A 21,228-nucleotide genomic window follows, 5' to 3' on the forward strand; every position below is an offset into this window, starting at 1 on the left:
TTAGTTTTACATTTTTTAGTTTCTTTTTGCTATAAGATTATTTCTTTCAGTTGACATTTCAATATTTTGATATGGTATTTTTAAATTGTCATTTGATTAATTAGATTTGATTTAAATTAAGTCGTTTATTTTAATGATATTATTTCTTTACTAATGTTTTCTGTATTTCTTGTTTAGTCAGTTGCACTTGTTCCTATTGCTCCTGGTGCAAGTGTTGTTGTCCGTAGTGTGCATTTCATATATATTCTTCACCAGTGATATGTCCATCCTTGCTCTTCATATTTGTTCTTAATGCTGTGTTTTGACCATCCAAAATTAGTGAATATTGTTCTGAGGGTAGACCAAACTCTTTTTAAATGACTGAGCTGGCATATTTTAATTATTTTATTTTTGTTCTCTTTTTAGTGGTACATGGTTTTACAAGTTAGGGGTCAAATGAGTGATTCCGAAAACCTAAACATGTGACAACCCACTTGATGTAGATGAAGGAATGGGCTGGAAACCCAGTGATATGGTGAATTCTTGCCCACACCTGTGTTTTTAGATGAAGGGAAATCCTGTTAAGGTTACCCTTAGTGAGCAACGTGAAATGTATCAAGAAAATAGTTATCAATCCAGTACTATTGTTGCTGATGAAAGGATGACTTTGATTAAAGGAACTAGGAGCAAGGCTATGGTAAACTGTGGATGTGACAAATGTAGGGGAGAGTTATCAATGATAGGACCAAAACCCTGCCCTACTTGTAGCCATATGGTTAAGCGTTGTCGAATGCTATTTCAGTGCGATGGCCCTGAAGGAGTGTCATTCTCGCATCTGAATATTGATCTAGATGTGTGGGGTGTTAAACGGATCATACTGTAAGATGGGCACATTTGGGTAAGCTGGAATGTAAAGAAAGTATCCTTGCTAGACGTGTCCAGATATCTTGCAAGTATCACGTAAAGGCTGTTGTCTCTCATACCTGTGATGTGAAAGGATGGCTAGCTCGTCCTGTCGGGCCTTCACAGAACCACTCAGAGCTTAACCAGAAAGGGAAGTTGAATCCTGCTGGAACAGGGCTGATTTGCTTGACATAACTGGGAGAATCTAAAATGAACTAATGAAATACCCTACTTATAACTGTATTATGATATATTATTTCTGTTAGTTTACAATATAACATGATATACCCTGTTAATAGTCTACTGTATTATTGTTTAACATGTTATTTGTAACCAGTATTATTAGTGGAATTAGACAGAGTCTGTGTAGGAGAGTTCATTACTAAAAAATCATGCTGGCATGCTGAAAAGTCTTGTCTCTCTTATCAAGAGGTAGAATCTCTTAAATAAACAAACCTCTTTTGGCATTCCAATTCATTGAAGCATAGGAGAGCAGCCGACTATGAAAATAGTAACTAAGTCTAGATACAGTTGTAATTGAATTAAAGGAAATAGTTATTCCTGATTTTACTTTAATGAAAGAACAATACAAAGTCTATTAGTAGAAAGATTATAAAGATTTGAAACTAAGAGAATGTAGTGCAGAAATTAACTTGAAGAAAAACTTCTGTCAAAACATAATGGTACCAGTGTGTGTCAGGCTGTAGCAGGTTTGCCAAAGAGAAAGTAATTCCTCTTGGTAACTTTGCTTGCTTGTAGGGCCAAACGAGGATAGTTGAAGGACTCTTGGCCACTAATGCAATACCTCATGGTACAAGGAAAAGGGACTAGACTAGACATGGCTTCATAAATCATAGGAATTAATGAAGCCTTGGTAAAAAAAACAGTGAGAGACCATGTTTAGATTTAGTAAGAATTCCATACATCTGAGAAAATGCTTACAGAAGGCTTTTCAATTAATAATTGTAGTAGGGGGGAAATCTCCTGTTGTGTGAAATGACTCATGACTCGGACTGGTAGCAGTTGAAGAAATTTATTACAATGCGCTCAAGGGAAGAGAAGCAGTTACATGAAAACACTCGCACTTAGTTTTAAGACGAGGTGGCTCAATACTTATAGATGTTTAGCAGATGAATAAGTCAACAATATCATAGAACAGTCTCAAAGTCCTCCCTATAAGGAGTTTTTTTCTTTCCCTAATCTTTTACAAGCGCAGCTGCATCAAAAGCAAAATAAAGTCACTCTGCACTAGAACATTTTTGTGTGAAAAGCATAACAGTAGCAAAAACAAAACAATATATGAAAAGCAAAGCAGGGTATGAAAGGCAAAACTATCAGCTTGCACTAGACTGTCCTGCCTTGGAAACATCACGGATCCTCCTTAACCCTACAATTGCTGACCTGGGTATTGGCTGCCTCTTCAGTCCCTCCTTTGGACCTTCGTATAGCTGAAAACGGAGATGGTCCACGGCATGTGACAGAGGTTACCATCACTAGCTCCTATGCATCTGTATCAGTAAGAAACATATATAGCATTCTGCACGCAGCCATGTTAGTAAATTTGCAATAACACTATTAGCATATTAACAGTTTGCATAAGTAACCTTGAACATTCTCCACATGAGTTGCACCACTCAGTGCCGGCACTTCATCTATGTATCTTTTTTTTATTTAACCATAACAGTTTTGCACACATTCCACACTTTGTAACCTTCCATTGTTCATGCACTCTGTACAAGTCAAATACAAGTCAATTGCTGGTATCTTTCCATCCTCTGTTCTTAGTCTCTTCTTTGCACATGCGCAGTGAGACAGAAAAGCAAATTGGCTGTACAAGTCAAAGGGCCATAATTTCATCCCTTTTTCACTCTCTGTCTTCTGTACCTCAAGGCAGAGGTCACCAGTACTTGCCTTGAGGTATCCTCATCTTTTAAATCATTAATGCCGACCTTACTCCTTGAGTAATACGGTGTTCACATTGTCGGCGCCTTGTGGCACGTTTCATATGGCAAAACAAAGAGAATCATTATCCACTCCAAACCAATCTTTTTTTTCCCCCTGGGCCAAAACCCCACTTGCGACTCGAGCTCCAGGTTTTGATAATCTTTGCAATGTCCTGAACCATACATGCATGTACTTCTGCTAGAATTGCCTCGTGTTAGACTTCTTGTGGTCTATTTTTGCCAGCCATTCAGAATGATCTAGGATGTTGGTTACGTACAATGGGGGTAATGGATGTATTATTCTGGACCCCAGTGTTACTGTGTGGTTCACATATATACAATAAGAGACATTTGTTTCACATGTTCTGGCTCCGATAATGTGTGTACAGTCAGAGGCGATGCACCAATGTGTCATTTGTTCAATGTCATTAAGTGGAAACAGCAGCGAGGAGAAAGAGTGCTATAGTCAGCACGTAAGTATATACTGTACACATTACAATGTCATTATATTCAGTACAACAATCCAGGCTGTACAAACTACCATTTCCTACCCACCCCATGTTTTACAAAGTATATACATGGTTACCACCTTCTTGTCCCAATGGTTGAACCGCTTTTACCACCACAGCTACCCTAGAGGTTCCTGAGGGTATTCAAATTTGATAGGTGATATTAGTGGTATGTTACAGGCCTTGATGGGCGAGGATGGCGTCCCATACGATACCTAGACCACACACCTTAACACGTTGGAGGGATTTTCTATGCAACACTGGTAAACGTCCAAAGAGGATGTTTTGGTCAAAATGGTTCCCCATGGCCATTCCTATACGGTAACACCTTTCTTCTTGTTGTATTACATTAACATTATCCCTAATAGCCCCTGTAAGAGGGTTTTGATAAACTTTACCATTAATTGTATTGCATGAGCTGCATGGCGCACCCCAGTGCCGGAATGCATCATGCCTTTTGCATTCCATGTGTTTGTTACATCGTTATCATTGTTGGAATTCAGCATTTATTCCATTCATGGCAGATTGGGCTGACCCAAACCATCGTGCTAATTCAGACAATACGTCACGTCGGTTACATGTTCTAGTTATTGAAGCAGACGTATTTTGTTGTACGTATTTTTCAAGACTTTTTGGTTTAATTGTTGTTGAAATATGTTTATAGTGTGCGGTTAGTGGGTGTTGCATGGGTTTATGGTTTCTCTTTTGGTCTATTTTAGTACAATTTTCATTTGAGGGGCTATTCCCTTATCATACCAAGCCATTGTGGGATTGGCTGTTTTCCAAGTTCTTTGCATTTCAGTCACTGCCCTGTGAACACAAAATAGGTTAGGGTACATCTTGGAGTTCCTGTAATACAAACAAACTCAATTAGTATGTATTTCTGTGGAGCCATAACCACTGGCTCCATGTGCCATGTCATCAAGAGTGTCTCGCTCCTGCATAATACCCTCCTGGTGGTAGTCTAATTTATAAGTCTGTCCATACTGTGGCTTTGTCCATTGCCAGGCTTACATAGTCATAGGCAGTAGGCATGTTCAGTTATTTTCACAAGTTCCAATATCAAAGGTTGTCATTCTTTTGTTTTTGTCACAGGAGCAGTGCCAACAACCTCTGCTTTGTTAGTTCTGTATAGTTTGGTTTGTCTTGTGTACCCATTGTCCATGGTTGTTTCCTTGAACACACACACTGGTAGGGCCAGTGTGTCATGCAACAACTTCTGCGCCTCTGCAAGAGAAGAACTATATAACAAGTCATCAACATATTGTAACACAGTTCCATGTTGGTTGTTGTCTAGGGACCATATTTCCTTTGCCAGACATCGATGGAATATCACTGGTGAGTTGTGATACCCTTGTGTACACCTTTCACGGTGAATGCGAACTTCTGTTGGTCTTCCGGTCTAATAGATAGACTCCAAAAACCATTACTGGTGTCTATCACTGAAAACCAGCTTTCATCAGCAGGTACTACAATGAGGATCGTATGAGGATTAGATAAAATTTGTGCCATTTAAGGCAATACTTGCTTCAGTCTGTGGTAATCAGTAGTCAGTTGCCATTTCCATTCCCTTTTGGGCACCAGCCAAATGGGACTGTTTGTGGGTGAGTTACATTGAACTACTATACCCGGTTGTAACAGGTCTGTAGTAATACCCTTTACTGCTTCCGTTGCTTCAGGTTTACTTGGGTACAACTTCTATGGAGGATGGGCGTCTCCTTCAATTGTGATAAGCATGCCCACTGCCTTACCACAGTCATTGCTGTGCTGAGCCAGCTCTTCCAGGTACTGCTCAGTCAAGTCCTGAAGTGTGAGAGGGAAAGATGAGACATCATAATATGTGAGTGCAGCTATTTTTCGCCGGGCTCCATTTCTGTGTGCTTCATTGCTTATGCCTGGTGACGTATTGCATGCACCCGTATCAACAATTAATTTAATTTGTGACATTACATCTAGTCCTAAAATGTTTCGATCATGCGTTTTTTGCATGATACATTTCTACTGTTGCAGTGATAGCTCCAATTTTTATTTCTATCGGCTGTGTTTTGAAGGCAATTTGTGTGCCTCCGTTAACACCTTCAATCATTACATATTGTTTTGTTAAAGGGACATCATATCCAAATCATTGATTGCCACCGCACGTCACTCCCCTATTTGCGCTGTTGCAACATTCTTATGTATTTGCTATAATCTCCTTGTGGTTCTTCTGCCATTACAGACTTTTCTGTAGCCACTGCCACTTTCCCAACAAGTTATCTTTAAGTGTCAGTACAGCCACAATTATTGCTTAAAATTGTATTCACTCTAAAATTCGTGAGTTTGCAGTGGTGAGCTGTGCCTCCAGTATCTACTATTAACACTTCTCTGCTGCTGGACAACTGCCCAGGCACCTTATCTGCATATTGCCTGTTCTCTGGCAACACACCCAGAATCTTATCTTTCACTGCTGCTTTGAACTAAACTTCTAGCTTCCAGTCCTACTGCATCGTCATTGTGATCCATATGTTATTTTAATCCACTCTCTTCCTGTACTGAAGCTGGCTTCCGTTCTCAAAATGTGACAGAACCTGTCCCTTTTCACAGTCTGAGCGCCATCTAGGGTGACCAGATAGCAAGAGTGAAAAAATTGGGACACGTTGGTGCGAGGAGGAAGAAACCTTGTTTAAATGAACTACTGCACAATGCAATTGACGCAAACTACATACTTTCTTTTTTTATTCCTTCTAATTCCTGTGTGCATTGCACTTAGGCAAAAACAAAAACATAGAGAAATAGAATAAAAAAACAAATGGATCCAAAGCAGTTAACTTTCTTGTTTACTGTTCAGACGGTGTTTTAATCAGCCTGTCAGTCTGCACTGGTGTTTCTGTGACCTGCTGTACTATAAGTAGCAGGTGGGACAGGCAGTGCTGCATTGTTTTGAATTAGGTTGCTAAAATCTAGTTTTTAGCATTGGACATAAAATACCAAAAATGGACAACAAAGCAAAACAAGCAAAGTATATTTTGGCTGAGGATCGTGTCACGAACTTTCCCAAAGAACCTGTACATGCAGATGGAGGTCATTGTATTGCACATCTTGTGACTTAAGGAAAATACAACAATCACTATTTAGCTTCAGAATCACACATTAAACAAAAGGCTACTACAGTGGATGCGGATATGCTGTCTCAATGTATGGGCAAATCCACACCAGACAGAGAATGTCAGCAGCAACTGTTGGGAGATGTGTGTGCTTGCCTTTTAACAAATTACAGCATTCTGTTTCAGTAAGGAAGCAAGTACCACCATTTTTAGGCTTTTATATTACTATGAAATGTTATCTAGGTGTGTTTAATATTTAAATAAGTCTGCGAAATGTCAGTGAAATCCTAATTCTAATCCTTTATCCTAACTGGATGACTTGGCCATGCGCATAACATCCTTTTTGCCGATGATGTAGCTGTTGAACTCCTTGCGGCGCATGCTGAAATTCATTTTTACTTTTGAGCTTCTATTACTCACGCAAGCTTCAATTCAGTCACAATACTAATAACGATAATAATAATAATAATAATAATAATAATAATAATAATAATAATAATAATAATAATAATAATAGTAGTGTCCCACCGGCATGATGCTTCACATCCAACTCGCCACCGTGTGATGCTGCGCTCTTTTTTTTTCACACAATTTACAAAATGCGATTTGAATCCAGTTATATTTTTTCACACTTTGTTCGGTACATGTCGCATAGATGCAATGCAAACAACTCACTCAAACAACACGCACTAAACCAGTAGAGTATGCTGTTGCACCGCGAAGCAATACAGCAGCCACATATAAAATTTCCTAACGTCTGGGTTTTCAACGTTTACTCTAAAAATTGGGACAAATGGCTTCCCAACAATACCGCAATCAGGACGCGGGACAAAGCCCTGAAAATCGGGATGATATGGTCATCCTAGAGCCAACAGACAAACGGATATAAAATACATATGTAACATCCAGTTCAGAGACTCCATATTACACTCAACTGTTACCTAAAATATGCCTATAGTCTTACAGGTATGGTATAATGTTCACAACCATACAGCTTGCTAGCACGGCCAGCCACAAACACAATACAACCATCCTTTACAACACACACACACACACACACACACACACAGAAGTATCTCAGTCACGAAAATAATTAATATTCTCGTCTAGATCCCTTAGTTTGTTTCAGGTTTAGTCCCTGACTTGGACTACAATTGCAACACCTGCAGTTCACCGCTATAATCACATGTCATTCACGATTTATTAATCTCTCAGTTACCACATTAATCTAGTTATCATCACCTCTCCTGCTAGAAGCTACATAAAACGTTAGTTGTGACCAACATAAACAAAACTTATTGTATATGTGCAAATAAAACCAGTTAACACTAGTAACTTCAGTGCTTTACTAAACCAGGTGCTTTCCATTCAAAGAAAATGGTATCTCCCTGTTTAATGCAACAAAACTAAACAATCATTAATATAGACTCCTGAAAATAAAACGTTGATTTAATTCTACATTTTTAGAAACCAAATATTATTCATGCCAGCTATTTTGTGTCAGTTACTTTCCTGCTCAGTTGAATCTTCATTCTCACAGACAATTACTTGCTTACAATTTACCTGTGTTAAATCATATCACATTTGTAACTCCTTGGCAGTCTGTCTCATCGTACTTCTGTTCAGTTCCCAGCACACACAACTGCTCTTGAGCTTACTCTCTTCACATCCCGTTTTCCTTCTTTATTCTCCGGTTCCCAGCCATACCTCCCCATGCCAACACCACATCGTACGAATTCCCAGGATTAACTCCCAGTTCAACTGACTTTTGCAGGTGTGGTCCAAGGCCACTTATTAACACTTGCACAAACCCTTGATCCTGTTCATTGGGGTCGTCTGACCATGAACAATCTGTATACACTTCCCACTTCCTTACTGCATAATCCTGCACTAACTCATCTTCTTTCTGCCTTAGTCATAGAACATTGTATAAACTTCAACTGCCTTTTCAATAGAGCATTTTCTTGTTGACACAGCTTCACGTTCTCTAACTCAGTAGTCAGTGCTCCTTGCACCTGGGGCAGCACACTACATACAATTACAATTCCTTTATCAGTGCGATGTTTATCCTGCTTTGTCCACCATTCTCGGTTCTTCCAACATCGTTTTTTGCCATTTCACATGGTTTAAGACATACTGAATAACTTCAGCCATTTCGCTGGTCATATCCTAGCACTCCTTAGCACTAGCGGCTACAACCCTGTCCTACTACACACCAGAGATGGAGTCTCGAGACCCGGTCTTGGTCTCGAGGCCAATCTCGAGGCCACATTTTAAGGTCTGGGTCTCGGTCTCAGCACATCGGGTCTTGGTCTTGATAGCAGGCAGCACGCAGATTGGTCTCATTAGGTTTTTCAAGGTAAGCAATTTGTTTCATGTGTATAGCTGTTCTATCTAGCGAAACCGTTTACAGTTAGTGACAGGCTCGTGGTTTCATGAATATACGCCCGTTATTGTTACAACCAAGGTCTGTGTGTTATGTTATATAAATAAAAAATCAAGATACACAAGGCCTAAAAAAAAGTGTAAAAATGTTGTACTATTACAAAAGGAGCAACCATCACATTTTATATATGGAGCCCTGGAGATTCGACCAACTTTTTTTTCTTTCAACACGCTTCCTGGACTCCATAACTTTAACTTTTCTCAATGGCAGCTTATACTTAATTCTGTATCATGCTAAGTGCTTATAATAATAATAATCAGAAGAAGATTTGCTGAGTTAATTTTATTTCTTTTTAAAAGTTTGATGTGAAGATAAATTTTAGAAGCGCATATATATATATATATATATATATATATATATATATATCACACACACACACACACACACACACACACACACACGCATACAGCAGCTCTGGAAAATATTAAGAGACCACTGCAAATTTTTCTTAAATCAGCATCTCTACATGTATGCCAGCCATTCCATTCCAGTGTGTTGAATTCCAACACAGACACACCTCATTCTACTGAATGAGGTACTGATTAGGGGATAACCTGAACCAAATCTTATCTAACGAGGATAAGTATAAAAATCACTCCTGTGGTCATCACTATCCTCTTGCAATAGGACCAGCTGGACAGTGCTAGTAGTACCTCAAAAGTAATTGGAATCAAAAAATAACTATTGACCATGCCCAAAGAGTTGAAAAGGAAAGTTTTGAGTGAGGAAAAGAAGGGTTCAATTCTGGCTTTACTGGCAGAGGGATACAGTGAGCGTCGGGTTGCTTCCATCCTTAAAATTTCAAAGACGGCGGTTCATAAGAACAAGGTCAAGCAGCACACATTGGGGACAACAAAGCTACAGACCGGCAGAGGGCGAAAACGACTATCCACTGACCGGGATAACCGCCAACTCATTCGAATGTCACTCAGCAACCATAAGATGACAGCAAGTGACCTACAAAAAGAATGGCAAACGGCAGCTGGGGTGAAGTGCACAGCGAGGACGGTTCGAAACAGGCTCCTAGGGGCAGGGCTGAAGTCGTGCAAAGCTAGAAAAAAGCCCTTCATCAATGAGAAGCAAAGAAGAGCCAGGCTGAGGTTTGCAAAAGACCATAAGGATTGGACCGTAGAGGACTGGAGTAAGGTCATCTTCTCTGAGTCCAATTTTCAGCTTTGCCCAACACCTGGTCGTCTAATGGTTAGACGGAGACCTGGAGAGGCCTACAAGCCACAGTGTCTCGCACCCACTGTGAAATGTGGTGGAGGATCGGTGATGATCTGGGGGTGCTTCAGCAAGGCTGGAATCGGGCAGATTTGTCTTTGTGAAGGACGCATGAATCAAGCAATGTACAAGGTTGTCCTGGAAGAAAACTTGCTTCCTTCTGCTCTGACAGTGTCCCCCAACTCTGAGGATTGGTTTTTCCAGCAGGACAATGCTCCACAGCCAGGTCAATCAAGGTGTGGATGGAGGACCACCAGATCAAGACCCTATCATGGCCAGCCCAATCTCCAGATCTGAACCCCATTGAAAACCTCTGGAATGTCATCAAGAGGAAGATGGATGGTCACAAGCCATCAAACAAAGCCGAGCTGCTTGAATTTTTGCGCCAGGAGTGGCATAAAGTCACCCAACTTCAATGTAAAAGACTGGTGGAGAGCATGCCAAGACGCATGAAAGCTGTGCTTGAAAATCAGGGTTATTCCACCAAATATTGATTTCTGAACTCTTCCTAAGTTAAAACATTAGTATTGTGTTGTTTAAAAATGAATATGAACTTATTTTCTTTGCATTATTCGAGGTCTGACAACACTGCATCTTTTTTGTTATTTTGACCAGTTGTCATTTTCTGCAAATAAATGCTCTAAATGACAATATTTTTATTTGGAATTTGGGAGAAATGTTGTCAGTAGTTTATAGAATAAAACAAAAATGTTCATTTTACCCAAACACATACCTATAAATAGTAAAACCAGAGAAACTGATAATTTTGCAGTGGTCTCAATTTTTTCCCAGAGATATATTTATTATGTATATATGTGTGTGTGTTTTTGTACACCTTTTCAGGGTGTGTTTACCTAAGTGAATTGATTGCAACTGGAAAAAGTCAATAGAACAAATTTTTCTGTTGTTACATTACATTATTATCGTTGTTGTTGTTGTTGTTGTTGTTGTTGTTCTAGCAAAAATGTATTTAGTTTAAGCTTTGTCCCAACAAAAATATATTGGGTTTGGTCTTGGTCTCGGTCTCGGTCTTGGTCTTGGTCTCGGTATGTTTGGTCTTGACCACATCACTGTTACACACAGCCTGCCTGGATCAGAACCAGTCCAGACTACAACAGCCTAGATGGGGCCCAGCACAGGGGAAAGCCAGCTCGGACTACAACACAGTACTGTACACACTGCACTGCAAGACCTCTGCTCACCTACACGCACCAGTCATATCACACACACTTATTAGTCTGTTCTTTAATTTCACCTAATGCAGTTTCATCAATCAAGTCTGCTAGCGGCTTAACCACTAAATATGGGAGGTGGTTTCCTTTAACCCTTTGCGGTCCTATGTCAGACCTGGTCCGACATCATGAAAATTCCTTTCCGGTCCATTGTCGGACTCTGTCAGACATTGCCGAAAACCATTATCTAACACAGCATGTGTTGCGTTTAAGCTGGAAAATGCCGAGGCGAGGCGTTCCCTAATTGTCTTTGATCGGAAAGAAGGCAGAGACAGCCGAATAGACCATGTACATGCTGAGCAAAGCTGAATTGAACAGATGGAGACTGAGACGCACAGAGTGAGAATGGTGCACAGAAGATAGAGAAAGTCAAGGCAGCCTGAAGAACTTGCACAGATGATGGATGAGGCAGAAAGACCAGACGAAAGCAGTTTGGGTGATGATTTTGATAAATCTAGTGACAGGGAAGTAAATATTTCTTACTGAGGAAAATGACCACGAACCAGACGCACAGCCGGAGGGCGAGTGGAGACGCGCAGATGCTTTCACAAAACTTCCATTTACTGTGGTAAATAGGGGATATCAAGGGAGTACTACTTTGAGAACTGCACTGGAGTGTTTTCACCTTTTTTTCACAAACACTTTGTTTAGTGAAATTGTAAATGAAACCTAGCCATGTTATGTAATCTTCAAATTTTGAACAATATCAGTTGGTGTGTGTGTGTGTGTGTGTTGTTTTTTTTTTTTTTTTTTTTTTAAGTGAAAAGTTTTTACTTGTTGTGACTTAAATTATGTAAATCATAAAAAGCCAACTTCAAGAACAGATCTGAAGAAACTGTATACGTCTAGAACGGAGTGAAAAAACATCTGCTAGCTTGCTCTTAAAGTATGGTTCGAGTACAGTTTCTCTTTCGTAGACAAGGAAACGAACACTGCTAATCTCTGTACTCTCAACGAGATTTCAAAAATTGTCCTGTAAAAAGCTTTACATCTATATGTTTCCAAACTTCACCCAGAACAGCCAAGGGTTTTTCAGATTCCATGTAAAGTGGTGCTGGAGTTGAAGACAGGCACATTATTTCAGTTTCTGGACACGAGTGAACTCAAGAGCGATGTACATTTGTTTTCAATAAATTGTTTTGTCATGTTACAGTTGATCCTGGACCAAACCATTTTTAGATAAATAAGTTATTTTGACTGCAAAGTTATTTGTGTGTCTAATCCTTAAGTGTGTGATTTATAATGCTGTTTATTGGTATTGCGTCCGGAGAGGGGGACACACGGGTGCGTTAAGAGAAATTCAGCGGGACATTTTTTATTTCAGGGGGCCATTGGCGCGAGCACTGCTGTTATATCATTTTACTTTACATAAACGTGCATTACCAGAAAGTAGTGTTGTTTGCATTGAGTATATAATGAATTTCAAGTTTATTTTTCTGAACTTGTTCAGTATTTTAAGTTACTTGTAATAAAAATAGCATTGAGTCTGATCAAAACTAGTCATATACACATGTATAAGTACCTATAGACCTATTATCGTTGCCGGTCCCGAGCCCATGCAATTATGTGGAGTCGAGAAGTACGCAAAGTAGTGAATTTATTATAAAAAGAAAAAAGACAGATTTAAATCTAAGATTATATTTAGTCCATTATTTGTACTGATAAAACAAGGAAGACTTGGATTATAGCTAGCTATTTGCTCCTGTGGTTTTTTTTCTGTAGTTTTTTGTACTGTATCCTTTTGTGATTTCAGCGCGTTTTAAACCTGTTTTACTCTGAAAAAAAAATTTTTAGACAGCACGTGTCAAATAAACAGCGCTTGTGAAAATAAATTTGACCCAACGCGCCTGACAAGCGCTGAATAAATGGACTGCAAAGGGTTATTGCAAATACAATAACACTCCGACAGCAGAGTAGCTTAACCAATAGCAGCTCAAAATACTTGGGCATCACATTTTCTGCTGTTCGTGTAGGTGCACAGATGCAGTACTAGAACACATGAGATGCTGACTGGAAGTGATGTAGGTAAAGAAACCTGATGTGGGAGCAAATACAGAAGTTTAAATCTGTAATAAAGTAATCGCTTGCTTTTGTTTTGGGGCATTAAAAAATTGTAGGTCATTGTGGCAGAGCAGAGCTCTGCCCTTTACAGATTGGCAGGGATGGGGTTAAATTCCCCTCCCTGCCTGGGTTTATTGTGTTCAGGTGGCTGGGGTTGATTGGGTGCTGATTGATCATTAATTACTCCAGTCACCTGACATGGTGGCCTCAGCTTCCCATTAAGGAGAGGAGGGCGCTGAGGAAGCAAGCTAACTGTTGCGCTTGCTAGATTTTTGGTTTACTGTGGTGGAAATCTGAAAATCAGTGAACTACTACTTTAAAAGTTTAAGAGTTTTATTCACCCAAAGCACTTTCTCGAGAAAGGATCAGACACACAGAATGCAAAAGCTGTCTGCAGAGAATCTGATACAGAGTCCTTGTCAGTACACAATTTTTGTAAGCTTGAATAGCGGAACTCAGTCTCAGCCACCTCAAGGGGATTTTTGGTTGCGGTCCGACTGGGACATTCCGGGACATGCCGAAGCCCTAGCACACTTCCTCAAATAAGTTTCATAGCTGCTAAGTTCCTCTTTACAATAAATCAGAAGGTTACATGAAAGTTATACAAGCACAAAAACACGCTCAGCATTGTTCCATTAAACATTTCTTTAAACATTTTAAACATTTCTAACACATTTACTGTTTTGTGTTTTTGAATTTTCTGGTCCAGTGAAGGCATCGTCCAGCCTGGAAACCTTTTCTGTAAGTTTTGCTTTGTGTTTTTGTGCTTAAATACCTTTGTTTTGGCCCTTGTGCCCTTTTATTTTGTGTTTATTTATAATAAAAGTATTGTTTTTTTTTAACTGCAATCTGTCTCTGGGCCTCTATCCACTCACCAGCCTGTCACAGTAATTTTTATACACCACATTTACAACTGTGCAAGGCAGCTTTTTTAAATAACTTGGCAGGTTATTTTAAAAACGGCTCCTTGATGCACTTTTGTTTCTTGGTAGTCCTGTAACATGTTTAGAAAGGTGGTAAATTCTTTGTGAATATGGCCCCTGGTTTGTATGTACATTTTGTTACGTTTGTCACCTGACAGTCCTAAATGCATTATAGTGTTAGCAATTATATTTACGTCTAATCTAAAACCACATTTTGCGAGTGTGTAACCTTTATTTATTTTCTCTTTTTACAGACTTTTCTAGCTTGTAAACAAACTGAAGGAAGCATTACTGTGACATCATTGGAGTCCAGCACAATGCACAGGCCTGTCGTGTGGTATCCCTATAACCAAAAGGCAGCCTATGAATCTTCTCAGAACTGTTTCCCCAGACCGACCTTGACTCAAAATAACTTCGTTCCTGTTTCAAATCCACTTGATGGTGGAACAGAGAACTTTTCTGGGTTACCAGGAGCATCTCTTCAGAACACCACCAACAACTGGCAAGCATCAAACAATGTTCAGGTTAATAGTAACTTTCATTGTGGGAGTACAGCTTCAGAGTCTTCTATGCAGAACACAAACAGACCATCCATTGCCAGTGAAAGAGGGCCAACAAGTGAATCGTTGTCTGCACACCAGGCTTTTGCAAAACTAAGTTCTAAGTTCAATGTTGCTTCCAAACCAGTACGTTCTGAGAGCACTTCACATTATCCAAGTGGGTTGTATTACATGACCGTTCCAGTGACTACAAGTAATCAGAATATTACAGGTGGAAACTCTGGACCATTGACATCTTCCCATGTGGGGCAGCAAAATTACTTTTCAAACAATATTTCATCACTAGTAAACTACAATGCAAATAATCCTCTGACTCTTTCAGTTGCATCAGGTAATCTTATTTATACAAATAGAAATTCCATGTCCGGATTGCCGTCTTCCCAGAATGGACAACCCAATTACTTCTCAACCCAGCAATCTTCTGGAAGCAATAGAAATGTTTCTACGAATGTCACAATAACACCAATCAGTCACGTTACAAATGTAATTTATTCTCCAACCGTGTCATCTGCCCAGGTCGGACAATACAGTTACTTTACAAACAGTTATCTGGGACACCATAATGGAAATGATACTCAGAAAAGCCCAGGGACGCCAAGCAATTGGGGAGTAGCTGTAAACCCTGCCCAGGTGGGACAACATTGCTATGCAAGCCATCAATCTTCTCTGGCATCAGAATACCACAATAGAAATGGTCATCAGGCAAAATACGATACTATAAGGAATGAAAAAACAGCTGCGGTGTCCACCCAGATGGAGCATGACTGTACAAACAGGTTATCCCCACAAGGACCAGTGAACTGCAGTCCTGACAGTATTCAGAATATGCCAGTTGGAAACGCAGCTCCAGGTTCGATTTCCGTCCCAGTGGGACAACAAATGTATTATTCATACCAGCAATCTTCACTCATGCCTGTGAACTACAATCGAAATTTTGCTCCGAATATCAAAACTGTCAAAAATCCTGATACCCCTGGAAGTTCTGCTCCTGTGATGACGTCTTCCCAGATGAAACAACAAAGTTGTTATTCAAACCAGCAAGCCACGCTCTGTCATGTAAACCAGAATGTAAATGGTGCTCACTGTATCCCGATGAGTTCTAAAAATCCGGTTACAACAGAAAACTCTGCTTTGGTTGTGGAGTCTTACCGGGTTGGACAAAATAATTATTATACAAACCTGCAAGCCTTGCTTGGTCCTGTAAAACACAATTTAACTGGCGCTCACAGTATCCCAGTGATTCCTAAAAATCCTGTTACAACAGAAAACTCTGCTGCAGTTATGACATCTTTCCAGGATAGACAGCAAAATTATCATTCAAACCAACAAGCCAAGTTCGGTCCTGTAAAACACAATGTAAATGGTGCTCAGAATATGGTGGTGACACAGAAGTTTCCCATTACAACTACAAACTCTAGCCATTTGGGACAGCATGCCTACCTTGTAAGCAAGCAATCATCTCTAGGACCAGTAAACCACAATGGGAATGGTGTTGAAAATATTCCGGAGACAGCAAGAAATGAAATGACTTGCCAAGTAGGTAACATTGATTATTCAAACCAAAAGTCTTTACTAGGCCCAGAAAGCCACAATACCAATGGACCTCTGGAATCTAACCCTACAGCGACTGGTCTTTTGCAGCAGAGTAAACAATCTAGTGTTTCATCAGTTCATCAAAACAGTCAACAATCTGCTGCTGATGCCACATCCAAAGAAAAACATTCACCTCCTCCATACCCAAAAGCACAAGAAGAAGCCTTCTTGGTGACTGTGAAAAAAAATTCTGGGGGAGTAGGATTTGTTGCTAAAAATGTGATCTATATTGGCAGAAATCATTCTGGTGGGAGCACACCACCACAAACCTGCTTTACACAGCACATGACTGACAGAAGTCAAACATTGCAACCAACTCCCCAGAATGCATCTCCAGGTATCTCTACAAAAGCTGGAAACATTAAACAAATTGGACAGCTTATTAACAAAAAAGACATAGCGCGGTTTACAGCTCAGCATTCCTCTGCAATTCTTAAGCGAATAGAGACTATTTTATCTAAAGAGACTCTGCTTAAATCTGCCAGCCAGCAACCTCCTGTAAATGCCCAGGAGAATAACCTTTTTCTGCAAACTAATCGTGAGACTTCTGTAGGGGAGTCGATAACAAATACTACAGTGGCCGCTTACACCCGTCCAGCCGAACAAGTGGATCTGTCTTTGAGGAGTCAACTACAAAATGACGTGATGGAGGCCATCCACAGCATTTTTACACAACAAACTGACTGTCAAACAGAAAAGCCATCCACTACAGAGGCAAATAGTTCCAATAACGTGACAACTACTTTGGTTCAGGAGAACAGTGAGCATGTGAATGTACAGCAAGCCAAAGTTGCATCTTTGGTAAGCAACCAAAAGGATACAAATGTTGGTAATGCGTCACCTTCTCCTGAAGACAAGGATCTAAAACAAGGTTTGGTTGCTAAGCTCTTACTAGGCTCGTGCTTGCCAAGAACAAGCGAGCCACAAGTTGCAATTGTTCCTCCAATATCGCAGCAATGCACAGATACTGCATACAAACCAGAATCTGAGAAAACAGATAATGATTTACCATTTAAAATTACAAATGTCTGTTCCCTGGCAGACACAAACTTTGATTTGAAACCAGAAGCTAATTTCAAGGCAAATATTCCAACAACTGTCACAAAAGATCAAGGCGAGCCTGCACCATCTTTTACAGTAGCTTACTCTAATACTGGAACTTTAGAAGATATAATAGATGAAATGTTTCCAGACTCTATGTCCGAAGATATGAAAGTTCAATCAAATGGCAACGAATGTGTAGTTTCTGAAACTGTTCCAGGGCTTGATGAAGATCTGGAGGTACCAATATGCACCATTTCACAAGTAGTCTCCTATTCACAATTTCAAAATATAACTGCAGACAATCCTGTATCTATAACTGAGGATTTAGAAGCTCCAATTTGCACAATGTCACAAGTTGTCTCAGACGCCCAATCTCCCAATTCAGTTTCTGACAATGTTCTTGTATCTGTAACAAAAGATCAATCAGCTCCAGCTGACAAGATTTCAGAAAATGTTCCAGTATCTGCTACAAAAAAAAACAACAAACAGAGTGACACTAGGGCCGTTGAAATGCATTCAAGCCTTTCCTCCTTGGAATCGAATGCAAAAATTGATGCTTTTGATTTGTCTACTGTACCAGTAAATTCATGGTCTCTCAAACAGTTAAGAGTTTTAATTGAAACGTTATACAAATCTGAAGATCCTCTTCAATCACAGATGTGTGTTGTGGAAACTATAATAAATCTGTACTGGGGTGGAGAAAGTAAAGCCTTTTATAAAGACTTCAAAAATGCAAACAATGCTATGGTTTCCATGTATACATTTTGGCATTATTCCAATACCAGCCAGCAGGAGGAGGACAAGGCCAACTGTTCAACTGTACGAACAGATGCATCAGAACATTTGTTTTATGAAGTAAAGCCAGAGTGGTTCGAGAAAATAGCGGATCAATGTCGGGTTATGGAACCTGGGGCTTCTGAATCAGTTGATCTGGTTTATAAGTCATCTTGGTTAAATCTTAATGAGCACCTTGATGATATAGATGAAGAATGTGGAAACCTATTGTCCCTGAACTTAAGAGACTGTATTGGTGAAGAAGTGAAACCTCAGAAGACTGATGCAGAACCAGACCTTCATGCAAGTGAGACTGAGTTGGTTAATAGCGAGGAACAGGAGGACCCTTTAGATCTGTATTCAACACAGGAAAATATTGAAACATCTTCTGTAGCTGATCACACTGACACTGCAAAACTTCAAAAGACACATGCAGAGCCAGACTTTCATGCAGACAAGGGTCAAGATTTGTCAGTTAATAGTGAGGAACAAGAGAATCATCTAGATCTACCTTCATCACAAGAACATAATGGAACATCTTCTACTGTAATTGATCTCACCGACACTGCAGTTGATCTCAGTGACCCTGTCGACCCAATATTTAATGCACAGATAAAAGTATTGGAACCTCAGGATGCAAGGACATTTTTTAATGAAGTCTGCAAAACAAATGGCAATCAAGGGGAGATGGTTAGTACCACTACTGTGTTAAAAACAATGGCGTATGAAACTACTTCTGATGAAACTTACTGCTGTCTTTCCTGTTGGATAGGTAAAATGAATGGCTGTGAGTCTAAGTGCACATGCAGAAAAAAGGTTAAATTAAACCAGACTCCCAAAAATAGAGAGATTGTCTACATAAACCTGGAACTAGACGATAAATCCCCCAAACGACCTGTAGAAAATGTTCCAATACGATCTTCATCTGAAGACTCCTCTCCAGAAAAAGGGATACCAAATGATTTGACAGTCAAGCTGCCTGGCTCCACACCAGATATAGGAGAAGAGTCCAGGAATCCCAGTAATTTAGGTGCTGTGAAGAATACAAATGAAAAAGGCAAGGTATTGGTTTCTTCAGAAACTGACAATTCTACAGATGATTCCACAGATTACAGCAATGAGAAACCCTTAAAGCATTCAAAGACAGGAAGCCAGAGTCTTCACAAAAGGCTAGCTCAGTTGGAGCTCCCGTGGAAGAAAAAGAGACCTGGTGACTTGAGTGAGAACAGCTGTGCACTGAAGAGACTAAAGCATCATGATGCTGATCAAGAGGCCAGTAAGTCTTCTGAAATGAGTAAGGAGCATGAAGGAAACAGTAAGCATTACATGAAGTCAGACATGGCTCCAGTGAAGACTACAGGGGGGCTTCAACACAGGGTTGATGTTTCTGAACAACAGAAAGGTGAACCAAGTCATGAAAGAAAACGTAGGAGAGAAGAAGAAAATCTGAAATGTGGAAAATCAAAGAGTGCTAAAATGGAACATGGAAACCGTCTAAATGTAAAAGCTGACAATTCCAAAGATTACGTGGTATCCAAAACAAAGACAGCTGAACAAGCTGTGACTATAAATGACAGTACAGTGAACCTGGTGAACCTGGTATTGTTTGGTTCCAAAAACAAACAAGGGTCTGAACAGCCAAGTAGGTCCGTTCAAGGTGCAGTTCTGGGTCCTAAAATTCCAAGACCCTTTAGTAACCGAATGCGACCCCCTAAATTGATCAGTTTAAAACTTCCTTTGCAAAGGATTGAAGGTGAAAAAAAAAAATCTGCAAAGTATGTTGAGAATGAAAGTGGCTACAAGGAGCATTCAAAAAAGAGAAAGAAGAAAAGGCACCATGAAATGAAGCATGATTCTAAAAACCTGGATGGAAAATATAAATGGAAACCAGGCAGTTCTGGGCACCACAGAGTGAAAAAAGATGGTCATTTTGATAAGTCCTTGGTGCATTCCAGAATCTCTTCCCTTAAGGTAAAATGGATTCCAAGCAAGCATAACTCCAGTGAGCAATCTTCACACACAAATGTGGAAAACGCAAGCGTGAGACCCAATACATCGGTTTACAGGGCAGTTCATTATGTATATAAGGAAAATCCTTCAAAAGGCAGCATCTCAAAAGAGATTCCCAAAACTGATTCTAGAAAAACCCAAATCTCCAATTATGAAGCCAATAAAATGGCGTTTAGAAAACTTAAGTTCAAGGATGGTGAGCGAGCTAAGAGGTCAGGACAGCTTAATCAAAGGAAACTGCCACCCAGAAGTTTAATTAGGAAACCAAAGCGGCCCCCCAGTCTTCTAGATGTTAAAGAGCAGGGTAAATCGGAGAGCAAGAGCCCCTCCACTGGAAAAGATCTGCCTTCTGATGCTCCAGCCTTGAAAGAAAAGAAAATATTGGAGTTCAAGCTTTGGCCTGAAACCTTGTCTGATTTGTTCAACTTTAAAGACAATGCAGATTTAAAAAAGGAAAGGAGTGCTGTGGGAGCTGTTGATCAAAGTAAGTGCAGTCACCACTGCTTAGAACGGGCGCTTCTGTTTTAACGTGATTCGATATAAGCTGTTTCTGTTAACGTGGACGGTATAAACTTCCACAGAATAACCTGACGTTCAAAATGTCCCCCAATCGCCAGTACAGTACTCAAAACAAACAAGCATGTATATGGTTAAAAATCTTTAAGACACTCATTACACTGATAAAAAAGATGTTTTAAAACCTATGAATGCAAAAAGGCGCATAAACGAATCCTGTTTTTAAATACTATTATACACAGCTGTAACAATTACTGTACTATAATTGTTTTGAGATTCAGCTTTTATTAGGGAGTTCCCCTAAATCCCTTGTTTAGAAAGATACAGGGTATTAATGCTTGTGACAGTGTAGCCGTCTGCTATGTAGATGTGTGCATTCGCTGCTGAGTGACAGACGGGAAATTGAGATGGAGGGTTAAGTTGATACG

General features: G+C 39.8%; 1 protein-coding gene across 7 annotated transcripts in view; it reads left to right on the plus strand.

Moving 5' to 3' along the window:
- Positions 1 to 21,228, plus strand: part of LOC121319638 (putative uncharacterized protein DDB_G0282499) — a 48,587-nt gene that overhangs the window by 24,809 nt on the left and 2,550 nt on the right. For 2 of the 7 annotated variants that reach the window (XM_041257255.1, XM_041257257.1), the window contains one exon: positions 14,558 to 17,257. In XM_041257255.1, the coding sequence (XP_041113189.1) occupies positions 14,621 to 17,257 (2,637 nt within the window). In that variant the 5' untranslated portion in view covers positions 14,558 to 14,620. The other 5 variants (XM_041257256.1, XR_005950731.1, XR_005950730.1 and 2 more) reach the window with 5 other exon arrangements.

The sequence above is a fragment of the Polyodon spathula genome, chromosome 8 (genome assembly GCF_017654505.1).
Source record: "Polyodon spathula isolate WHYD16114869_AA chromosome 8, ASM1765450v1, whole genome shotgun sequence".
NCBI classification, from domain to species: Eukaryota; Metazoa; Chordata; class Actinopteri; order Acipenseriformes; family Polyodontidae; genus Polyodon; species Polyodon spathula.